Raw genomic sequence first — 12,395 nt, forward strand, 5'->3', positions numbered from 1 at the left:
TTCTCGTTCCTACTCATAGGTTCCCTAAGGATGAAAACCGAAGGCAGCTTTGGATACAGGCCCTGAAATGGAAAAACTTTAAGCCATCTGCACATACGCGCCTTTTTGTATATACAAGTGAGATTATAGTAAGGTAAGGGCACCTATAGTCGACACATGAAGAGAATTTTTTTCTACCTTCTGATACTATTTAATAAATGTAAGCTCCAAAATTATTTTCTGAATCTTCAAAGTCTCACCTTTCATCTAAAATATCATTTTTTTTTTTTAAATTGATAATTTAAACTTTTGTAAAAATAGTAGGAACTGAACCTTTAGAGTGCACCTAAAATTGATACTCTAAAATGGACCTGCTCCTAAAGTCGACAATTTTGGCACCTATAGTTGACGTAATTCCCATATCCCATATTCTTTTATAAGTGGCTAGAGCTCAAAACGCGGCGAATCCAATGTTAGAAGTTTTGACAGGAGCCCACTCTTACCGTTTAAAAGAATTTTAACGACATTTTACTTTAATTGATAGTTTATAGTAATTTCGTCCCGCTGGCCACCAGAGGGGCGTTCGATGTATTTGTTAGATTTTATAAATGGTACTGTGAACAAATCCAGGTCAAATGTAGTTCTGACATAATTTTTCGCAAATAAAAAAGTAATTTTTGTTGGAAGCGTTTGGCAGTCAACTGAGAAATGTGGGTGAAATACGATACAAACATAGGATGGCAGACCGCTGATTTGAAATCCCGCCACGTTTTGCCAACAGTCACGTGGTTTATGTTGGAGCCACACCAGCCCTATTGCTTCTGCACAGCAAGGCTAGTCTACTAGTATCTATGGTCGAAGGCTCTGTGTGAGCTACGCATCTCAATATTAGCGCTGTCAGGCAGAGGCGCTCTAGCAACACAAAGATATTGTAGCAATAGTCAAAGATTACTTAGCTGCATGGTTCTGCTCTGTGTGAACTACGCACATCAGTTTTTGCGTAAGCAACAGAAATTATAGAGAGACCAAAATAATATGCAAACCTAACAATTAGAGACGGAGCACAGGCACAGACTGTTTCAAGAATGGTCAAGGAAATCGGCGGAGACCTTTCAAGGGAACCATCCCAGTATTTGCCTGGATTTAAGGAAATCACGGAAAACGTCAATGAGGTTGCCCGGACGCGAAGCTGTGCCCTTGTCCTCTTGTATGCGAGTGCTAGCCACTGCACCACTTCGCTCGGTGCCTCGCATGTCTGTCTAGAAGCCACTGTAGAAAGAGTGTGGCACTCACCATGCTACTGATACGACGAAACTGCGAGTTGACGTCATCAATGGCACCGCACTCGATGCCGAAGGCGCACACGCCGATGACGTCAGTGGTGAACGTGGACAGCAGCTGCTTGAGCTCCACCTCGCAGCCCGGCTGTCGCCGGACGGTCGCATCCACGGACTTCTGGAGGCGCGAGCAGCACTCCTGCACCAGGAAGAAGACGCGGCGCGTGTGGCCCACGGAGAACACTTGTGACATTCGCAGACGCATCTCCTTCCACAGGGAGCCGCCCATCGTGAACAGGTGGTGCGTCATGGGGTCCCTCTTGAAATGTGGGAAGTTCATCCTGCCAGACAAGAGGTGACACATGCGACTAAGAGAACTATAGGTGGTCTCATCACAACAACAGAAGCAGACTTCCAGATGGCTTAGCTTTATCGAGCTTCCTACCACACAGCGTCATACAACTACTTGCACTGTAAAATACTTTTTCAGTAACGGTAACATGTAATGTGTGATCCTGTAGCACCTGAAGTAAAGCAAATTAAATGTGACACTGTACTGGTTCCTTCAGGTGAGACTTACTCTGTCTGTCATATAATTTAGTGCCTCTTGTCTCAGTCGTGTTAATAGCTGCTGCCTGCTGTAACAGTGCTGAAACTAACAGTGTGTCGAACACATTACATGAAATGAAAGCAGTACTTAAGAAATCATAACTACAAAGAAATGCATTATTAATCTACATTTGCCATTAAACTATGGAGTTAAATAGCTGTCTCAGACATCTCAGAGCCGCTTGGTCAGGGTGGTGAGATATGTGTTTAAATGGTCTAACATCTTGGCTACCAGTCACAGCGTCAGTGTCGGATCACGTATTGTACTCTACTTATTCCATCTGTGCCCCTGATTTCAGTTGCATTACCAAATAGGAAATGTCTGTTGGGCAAGTGGGTGTAGTGTATTGCTAGTGATCATGTTGGCAGCGCTGAGTATACTCTCATGAGTCACTCTGAGTCAACAGGTGCCAGTGAAGGCTTCTGGTTCGTGAAGAATAATTCAGACCTCTCAGACGACTAGGCGATGGACGGATTTGGAGAGAAACGTAACTCGTAATAACGAGATCACTCCTCGTATGTTCAGTCCCTATTAATCCTTCGGTCGACAGTCATCTAATCTGGTAGCATTCTAGTTTTTCAACCTTTTGTAGGACTTGGTAAGTAATTATAAAACTTGTTACTGCTTGTTCAAACTCAATGCTTTCCTCCGTTTTTCGGTCAATCTCGTCTGCCAACCCCACCTCACATGGGTGCTGACAATCTCATCATGGAGCAACCCTGTCATTGGTCCCGGGTTCGAACAAAGGCACCACTTCAGTTTTGAATAAAAATCATCAGCTTTCGCATCCGAAGCTTTCCGGCATAAAATGCTACTCCCATTCTGTCAACGTCCTTGTGGGACAGGGCGGAAGAGCGGAAAGACGTTCTGGGCACTCTCCTGTCCCTGGAGTGGGAAACTACCCCTAAGGGCTGAATAATCATCAATGACTAACGGCATCAGCTTGCAGAAGGCAACGTAAACCACTGTATTAAATTCACATAACGTGATTCCACAGGACATATGGCCTGCAACTGAAAAAGCGTAATGATGATCTCTCCATTGACAACAGATTCCGTTATGGTCCCCCATTCGCATCTCCTGGAAGGGGCTGCCAAGGGGGTGGTCACCATGAGAAAGAGATTGAATAACCAACGAAAGGATAACGTTCTATGAGTGGGACATAAAATGTGAGGAGTCTGAACGTGGTACGGAAGCTAGAAAATCTGAAGAAGAAATACAAACGCTCAATGTAGATATAGCCAGGCTCAGCGTAGTGAATTAGAAAGAAGACCAGGATTTATGGTCAGGTGAGTATAGGTCATTGTCAACAGCAGCAGAAAATTGTGTAACGGGAGTAGGATTCGATATCAATATTAAGGCAGGATGGAGGGTATTTTATTTTGAAAAGTTCGGTGATAGGCTTGTTCCTATCAGAACTGATAGCAAACCAACACCGACGACGACATTTCAGGTATACATGTCGACGTCGCAAGCTGACGGTGAATATATATATATATATATATATATATATATATATATATATATATATATATATATATATATATACAAAACCTCGACCCAAGAGAGTGTGATAGTGAAACTGATACTGCGATGAGTAATAGCTCACAAGGCACTTGAGTTGAAGAGGAATAGAAATCTCTAAAAAGGCCAATCATAGTTGTTGGCAAGAAAAATATAAGTACAAAGAAGGTAGCTGTGAAGAAACCATTGGCAACAGAAGACTTACTTCAGCTGATCAGTGAAAGAAGGAAGTACAAAAATGTCCAGGAAAATTTAGGAATACAGATATACAAGTCACTTAGGAACGAAATAAATTTACGTGGAATAAGTACCTTAAATCCCTCTATGATTTGGAAGACTTGCCTGGTGTGATAGATGAAACATGAGCCGATATAGAAGAGGTAGGGCATTCAGTATTAGCATCAGAATTTAAAAGAGCTATTGAAGACGTAAGTTTAAATACGGCAGAAGGGATAGATAACATTACATCAGAGTTTCTATAATCATTGGAGAAAGTTGCAAAAAAACGATTATACAATTTGGTGTGTAAAATTTACGGAGTCTGACCATATACCATCTGACTTCCGGAAAAATATTGTCCACAAAATCACTAAGACTGCAAGAACTGCCAAGTGCCAGAATTATCGCACAATCAACGTAATAGCTCGTGCATCTAAATTGCTTACAAGAATAATATACAGAAGAATGGAAAAGGAAGTTGAGGATGTGTTAGGTGACGATCAGTTTTGCTTCAAGAAAGTTGAAGACACCAGAGAAGCAATTCTCACGTTGCTGCTGATAATGGAAACAAGATGAAAGGAAAATGAAGGATTTGTCTATCTGGAAAAACCGTCCGACAATGACAAAAAGGTCCAAGATGTTCGATATTCTGAGGAAAACAGCGGTATACTATAGGGAAAGAAAGTTAGTGTACGACATGGACAACAGCCAAGAGGAATAACAAGAGTAGAAGACCAAACAGACAGTGCTCGGATTAAAAAGGGTGTAAGATAGACATATAGTCTTTAGCCCCTACTGTTCAATCTATACAAGGAAGAAGCAACGATGGAAATAAAAGAAAGGATCAAGAATTGAATTAAAATTCAACATGAAAGTACATCAATGATAAGATTCGTTGATGACATAGCTATACTCAGTGAAAGCGAAGATTTACGAAATCTGCTGTGTGAAATAAACAGTGTAATGAGTTTGTAATAAGAACCGAGAATAAATCGAATAAACACGTAAGTAATGAGTAGCAGCAGAACTGAGGACAGTGAGAAATTGAACATAAGGATTGATGGCAACTAAGTAGAGGAAATTAAGGAATTCTGCTACCTAGGCAGCAAAATACCCAATGACGGGCGGAGCAAGGAAGACAGACTAATGCTGACAAAATGGTCATTCTTAGCCTAGAGAAATCAGCTTGTATCAAACATAGGCCTTCACTTAAGGAGGAAATTGCTGGGAATGTACGTCTGGAGTACAGCATTGCACGGTAGTGAAACTTGGACCGTGGGATAATCGGAACACAAGAGAATTGAAGCACTTGAGATGTGGTGCTGCAGACGAATTTAATTACGTGGGTTGATAAGGTAAGGAATGAAGAGGTCCTGCGCAGAAACGGAGAGCAAAGGAATGTGTGGGAAACACTGACAAGAAGAAGGGAGAGGATGATACGATATCTGTTAAGACACCTGGGAATAACTTCCATGGTACTAGAGGGAGTTGTAGACGGTAAGAACTGTAGAAGAAGACGGAGATTGGAATACATCCAGCAAATAATTGAGGACGTAGGATACAAGCTCTACTCTGGGATGAAGCATTTGACAAAGGAAAGGAATTCGTGGCGGGCCACATGATGCCAGTCGGAAGGCTGATTACAAAAAACTACTTAATTCAAAACTATGTTGTACATTATTTTATTTTCTTTATTCTTGTTTGTAAATAACTGATATCGTCCGGAGGGAAGGATTTGCTAAGAAAATTATGACCGTTGTCTTCGGCCTCAAAAGTCGGGGCAGTCCTACGTTTCTGAGTTTAGCGCACTGCTTAAAGAGACTAGCATTCAGCGGCAGTCAGTTGTAGATAACGACGGCGCAGTGCTGTCACCAGCCAGTGTACACGAGTGGATAATTCTGGGCCTTAAAATATTGTACAGCGGTGACTGTGGCAGCCGGTTTTTTGTATCTACATTACTAAGTCGCCTTTACTATGCAACTACCGTGGATACAAGATTTCTTTCCTAGGCTGAGCCTTTGCACTAATTGCATGAGCGACAAGCCCATCAAGTGTTGTGGTCAAGGAATTCTATATGGCGAGCAGCAGCTACATGTCTAATATGAGACGTAAGGATACCGTAATGTGTTAATTACTCGCTGCTTATATGTCTATACTTTAGTTCAAAAGGCAAGAATGTCTTTCTTTCTAGTTAGATCTGTCAAGACACGACCATTTATGTTAGGAAAAGTTTATATTAAATGGTTCTGAACTGTGTATTGACACGATTTATAGGAATGTTTGATAGTATTACTTAAAAGCTTATCATTTCCTTCCATCCAAGTTATTTTCGAAAGTCTTATTGATAATCAAATGGCAATTATAAGCAGTATAAATGCCTGTACAGTACTGCGACGAAATAGGAGTATAAATGAAACGCCCTTATAACTAAGAAGAAATGACGTTTGACTTGTTACTGTTTGTTATTTTATTTTCGTTCTAGTGGCGTGTCAATATTAATCAAAAGTTTTGACTAGTTTATTGCAGTGGACACTTCGCCGAAATCCAAGGTTAATTTGAGTGTTAAAACCTTGTAAGATTGACGAAAAATATCAAAATTAATAACTATTCTCATTTCTTTTTGAGTAATTCAGAAATGTTGGTTGCAAAAGTAGGAGAACAAAATTGTGCTCTCTCGCTTACATTTTATTCACTATAGGCAAGCTGTTAAATATCATGGGCATGAGTGAACATACAAAAAAAACTCTGAGTTTTCAGATACAAGATAGGAGGAGAGACAGCATAGGCCGTAAGCTTCTAATCTGTTTACTGTAGATCGATTTCGACTCATCGTAAATAAAATCACACATGGGACCACTTGACACTACAGGCAGTTTAACAGTTGGTTGTTATCTGTAATGTGAAGTGGTACCACGTGCGATTTTATTTACGAAGAGTCACCATGACTTGGATATAATTGCACTGAAGATAGATACACAGCTGATGAAATTAGAGGCGTCGAGAATTGTGTGGAAGATTACTGTCAAAATCGCGACAGCGTGGATCCCAAGGCAACATAGCAGGTTTTAGAGCGCATATCTCGCGAAATGGCGATGACGGGAAAATCAGAAACGATCGCTCTCACACAGTGGCTTGACAGCTGTCATTCCTGCTACGCAACATTCGCAGCTGAAGTGCCAAAACCTGGGGCTGTAGAGTTACTAAAAGTACCTTTCTGCACACCGGTAGGAAGCCTGCACAGAATCGATACGCGTGCGACAGCATGCTAACAAATATCTTTCAAAACGCTGCGTGTAAAAATGGGATTTTTCTGATGCTCATACCTTTTGTTCTGTTGGTGATCGAAAGGTACTGCTATTTGTTTATGATAACCCTTCGGCTGGGGACTATTTGTATACCCAACAGAAGGATCGTCTTACTGTCACTATACCCAGTACTTGGAAAAAAGTATAAACATTACAAATTTCCTCGCACTTGGGCAAATGGAGCAGATCGGTTGATTCTCTTTGCATTTGATTTGGTCTACAGTGTTATAAGGGGTTTATGGAGGCATCATTAGTTCAATGACAGTTCCAGAGAAAACTAGGAAAATAGCACTTCTTTACCATGTTTTCGTGTCAAAACCGAGCGGCGGATTCCAAGATGCCTACGCACAATAAATGGCTATAATTGTTACATCCTATGAGCCAGAAATCAAACAACATTGAAAATTTCTTGATATCTTTATCCATTTCCGAGATACGGAGGTTCAGAATTATGCTATCTATATATGTAAAACATCTAAAATCCAGTGTGAGACGAAAAAGTTGTTTATTAAGTGACGTAGCACGCACAAATATGCTGTAACGTGTGTGCGTTATCGTCCCGTGTTGTACAACTGAAGCACATGCGAAATTTTTTGCAGGTAAATTCCGGTATGAGGTGTAAAATTAGTGCGTTATTTTAATTTGACATACGTAAACATCAAAATTTTACTGACCAATTGAGTATGCCATAGTGACCCACTCGGTGATCGTTTTGTATGTGTTCTGACTTAAAATATAGTATAATGTGCACTTGTAGCATGTTGTATGACATGTGAAAATTGTATTGTTCTACTGATTTCCTGGACGATGGGTTAGAAACAAAACCGGCAGGAAGGAATGTATGAAATTCAATACAGCAAACTTGTGATACATTTCTTGAAATAAAAGCCACATCATATCTAAAATGGAATTTCAATTTGAACAGTGTCTTCCTGCAGCACAGAAATTAGCAACTGGAGTCCACAAGAATTTAATCTCTGATTTCCAGAACAACACGTGCTACAGGTAGCAAACATTGGATATCAGTGTTCACTTTTACACGAGTGACTCAGATTGAATATGAAGTGTTCCACAAAAGGTACTGGCCACTTGAGCAATTATTCATCTACAGTATGATGAAACTCTTCAAGATAACTTGCATAGTAGAGGTTGTGAAATAAGCAGTTTACAGAGATGTGAATGACACGACAAATGTTTGCTGTTTGAAGAAGAATACGCTCCTGTGAACATTTCTGCAAAGCTGAAACTACTATATTAGCTAGTCTGCGATTAGATTATGCCTGCCTGTGGCGTATTACAAAGTCCAAGAACAAGTCTCTCGTTTAATTTGAAGACGCTAAAGTGTGAGTTTCGTCGCGGGAGTTGTGCTTTGACGATGCAATTCATAGCACACTATCCACGAAATATAAATATGTAAGCGAATCCATTCTTTCTGAAGTTATGAGAGAGCGAAAGCTTATCTACGTATTACACAGTACCAAATCACGGTTCTCAGAGTCGAAGCAGATGAAAGGAATATGGTGAACGAGGAATGAGAGAGATATCATTGTAGCATAGCGTCCATTTTATTCATTCTGTTCGTAGAGCAGCAGGCATGGAAAACAAAGAGCAAATGTTCAAACTTACGATGTCAGAGATGGCAAAGGGCTTTGATGGACAGTTGAACGAGATAGGAAAAGAGTCCTGAAAAGAGGATATCATAAGAACACCACCAAAAGTAAAATTAGGAAAATGGAACTTGAAATTGTAACGTGATTGGTGCTAGGGCAACAAGATTTCAAAATGAGACACTACAGGTAGGAGGTGAAATTTGCTATAAGGGCAAGTAAGTAATTAACAACACATGCAGTAAAAAATAGATGAAAACATTAAGTAACAAGAAAAAATTTTCTCTGAAAGAGTAACGATTTAACATCGAATACAAATATGTATGTGCTAGAAAGTTTTTTTCTGAAAATATCATTGCATGGAAGTGAAACGTAGATGATGGGCTCTGTCGAAAATTGGAGAACAGAATTTTTTGAACAATAACAACACAGAAGAACCTTGAAGATCGCATCTGTAGACTATGTAAGTACTGATGACATCTGACGATCTGTCGGTACAACTGCCGGCCGCGGTGGTCTAGCGGTTCTGGCGCTGCAGTCCGGAACCGCGGGACTGCTACGGTCGCAGGTTCGAATCCTGCCTCGGTCATGGGTGTGTGTGATGTCCTTAGGTTAGTTAGGTTTAAGTAGTTCTAAGTTCTAGGGGACTTATGACCTAAGATGTTGAGTCCCATAGTGCTCAGAGCCATTTGTCGGTACAACTAGCATCACAGCCAAGTGGAAGGAATCGAAAGGTGGAAGCGTCAATGTTTAGTGCACTCAGTAGATATGTTGTGACAAGTATTTAAAAAGAAAATCAGGTACAGAAGTGCCTGCACGGATACCAACGCACGTACACAAAAGCGAATGGACATACAAATAACAAAGGGGACTTATAAGCCAATGATGACGTCTAAAACAAATGGATGAAAAATGACAGGTGAAAATTTCAGTTGAAAAGGCGAGTAACAGGCACCTTACTTACAATATATAAAAGCGGTAATTGTGCAGAGGTGACTAGACTTCCAATTATATAATGGCGTGGAGAGCTGCTTCAGAGCAGCTTCCCGTCTCCTTTGTTCTACACATGCCCATTCGCCTTCGTGTAAGTCCGTTGGCTTTGATGCCTTCGACTTGGCTGCGATGCTAGTTGCACGGAGTGGTCGTCAAAGGTCTTCAGTACTTACACAGTGTAGATATCTAATCTTGAAGGTTCGTCTGCGTTATTATTTTTGAAAAAAATTCTATTCTCCACTTTTAGACAGAGCTGATCGTCTACATTCCGCTTCCATGCAACGATTAACATCATGCAAATATTTTCAAAAGAAACTTCCTAGTACTTAAATTTGTATTTGATGTTAAATTATTACACTTTTAGAGAAAATTTTTTGTTGCTATTAAATGTTTTCGTTTATTGCTTACTTTATGCATTGTTAATTACTTACTTGCCCTTATAGTAAATCTGACCTCCTATTTGTAGTGCCTCATTTTATAATCTTGCCCTAGCATCAACCACTTTATAATACTAGATTTCATTTTCATAATTTCACTTTTGGTGGTTTCCGTACAATATCCTCTTTTAAAGATACTATTTCTATTGCGATCAACAGTCCAGTCCACTCTAGCTGTTTGTCATCTCCGACACCGTGAGCATAGAAATTTGTTCTTAGTTTTCCTTGCCTGCTGCTCTATGAACAGAATGAATAAAATGGACACTAGGCTACAATGATGTCTCATTCATTCGTCGTTCACCATACCCCTTTCAAAAATGTTCAAATGTGTGTGAAATCTTATGGGACTTAACTGCTAAGGTCATCAGTCCCTAAGCTTACACACTACTTAAACTAAATTATCCTAAGGACAAACACACACACACATGCCCCAGGGAGGACTCGAACCTCCGCCGCGACCAAACTATCCCTTTGATCTGCTTCGACTCTAAGAACTGTGGTTTGGTACTGTGCAATATGTAGATAAGCTTCTGCTCTCTCATAACTTGAGAAAGAGTGGATTCACTTACGTACCTATATTTCGTACTGCAACAGCTGGTTCGAAAAATTATCGTGTTTTAAGACAACCATTTTCAGCACATCTGCCATAACAAAACGGTTAAAAAATCAATTTCTCCAATACCAGTGTTTGTCAATGGTATGCTCTTACCTGTCATGGAAATGTCCAAAGTCCCCAACAAATATTCTGTTGATGAGGCCGAGGTCCCTCACGACAAGACACGGCGTCATCATGAGGTAGAATCCTCCAAACGGCAGCCCCTCCAGCTGGTGGTAGACCCTGTCTAGTGCCTCTGGCAGGCATTCCTTCAGTAGAAAAAAGCGGCGTGTGTTTCCGAAGAAAAGTTCCGGCTTGGGGTGCGGGATCCCCAGTTTCATCCAGTGCTGGTTGACGGAGTACAGGTACAGAAGTAACAAGGCAGCAGCCACTACGAGCAGCACCAGACTATACCAGAGCCACATTCCGGGGCAGTGTCTGCATTCGTCAGTCACCAACTGGATGCAGTGATGTGCCTAAATATCAACTCTGCAGTGAACAGTTTCGTTGTGAGGAGAAACGTTTCTACTTCTCAGCTGCAGATTGAAGGCGTTACTTTCATCTAGACTCTTCGCATTTACTATTCGGCACACGCTGTAGCGTACGTACGTCGGAAACAGTAAATGTTCGTAACTTACCACGCGTTATTAGATGGCATCGGTCACGCTTAATGTACGTTTATACGAATCTCGCACTATTGTTTGAGCGCTGCTCAGATCCAGAACGGCGATACGTCATCCGACACGAACCACGCGCCCTTTCACTCCTACTTGGGCAAGCGCTGACTGATTGCCGCGGAATGTCTATCGCGACTCGGTCTTTGGCGAATGAAGCTTTCAATGGCTACTGCCTGCCACTGCAGACGCCAGGACGGCTTCGGATGCGCAGCGGTGTCGGAGGGCAGATAAGGGACCGCGCAAGTCACGGCAAGTAAGTATTTTGTACTTGACCGTGGCAGTGACGTAATATAATCGCGAGGCAATCTGCTGTGCAAACACTGAAGACTCCCGCAGCTGCTGGCGAACAGACCCAGGTCCTACAAGCTCTCGCTTCGTAACAGCTTTTCTGTAAGCGCTAAAACCGAACAAACTGTGCCGTTTGGATTAATGGCACGTGGCGTTCGTGGCATAGCGACAGTAACCAGTCATTAAGGATCAGTGTTCATTGCGTTTCTGACCGAATGCTGAGCCGTGATGTGGCCAGAGAGATACATGGGTTGAACGAAATTATAGGAACCTCGCCAGAAATGGGTGCTTGAACATAAATGCAGGTGATAGGCAAGATCACAGATTGTACTGTTGTATCTGAACACGAAAGGCGCATGTTCAATGTACTCAGTACTCTGTGAGTGTTACTCGGTCTCGGGACAGAGTTCTGTATACGAGGGTGATTCAAATTAAAACCTTAAATATTTTTAATTATTATTTATCGAGCAGAAGTGGTACAATGCTGTTTCAACATAATCTCTCCCACGGGCAATGCAAGTCCTCCGGCGCTTACAAAGTGCATAAATTCCATTAGAAAAAAATTCTTTTGGTAGTCCACGCAAACACTCATACACCGTGTGGAGTACCTCTTCATCACAACGGAACTTCTTTCCTCCCATTGAGTGGTCCAAACATATGGAAATCACTTGGGGCAAGGTCTGGTGAGTATGGTGGATGAGGAAGACACTCAAAATGCAGGTCTGTGTTTGTTGCAACTGTTGTACGGGCAGTGTGGGGCCTTGCATTGTCATGATGCAAAAGGACACCTGCTGACAGCGATCCACGTCGCTTTGATTTGATTACAGGCCACATATTATCTTTTAGAAGATATGGTTATGAAGCACTGGTGACAGTGGTCCCTC

The 12,395-nt window shown here is 41.5% G+C and overlaps 1 protein-coding gene across 1 annotated transcript in view; it reads right to left on the bottom strand.

The window, feature by feature from the left end:
• The window catches only part of LOC126163085 (probable cytochrome P450 6a13), a 69,402-nt gene extending 57,998 nt beyond the window's left edge, over positions 1-11,404 (bottom strand). Inside the window, exons 1-2 of the mRNA XM_049919996.1 lie at positions 10,661-11,404; positions 1,273-1,597 (exon numbers count right to left, since the gene is read on the bottom strand). Coding sequence (XP_049775953.1) covers positions 1,273-1,597; positions 10,661-10,971 — 636 coding nt within the window. The 5' untranslated portion in view covers positions 10,972-11,404. The remainder of the gene's footprint in view (positions 1-1,272; positions 1,598-10,660) is intronic.
• Between the last annotated feature and the right edge of the window lie 991 nt (positions 11,405-12,395).

The sequence above is a fragment of the Schistocerca cancellata genome, chromosome 2 (assembly GCF_023864275.1).
Source record: "Schistocerca cancellata isolate TAMUIC-IGC-003103 chromosome 2, iqSchCanc2.1, whole genome shotgun sequence".
NCBI classification, from domain to species: Eukaryota; Metazoa; Arthropoda; class Insecta; order Orthoptera; family Acrididae; genus Schistocerca; species Schistocerca cancellata.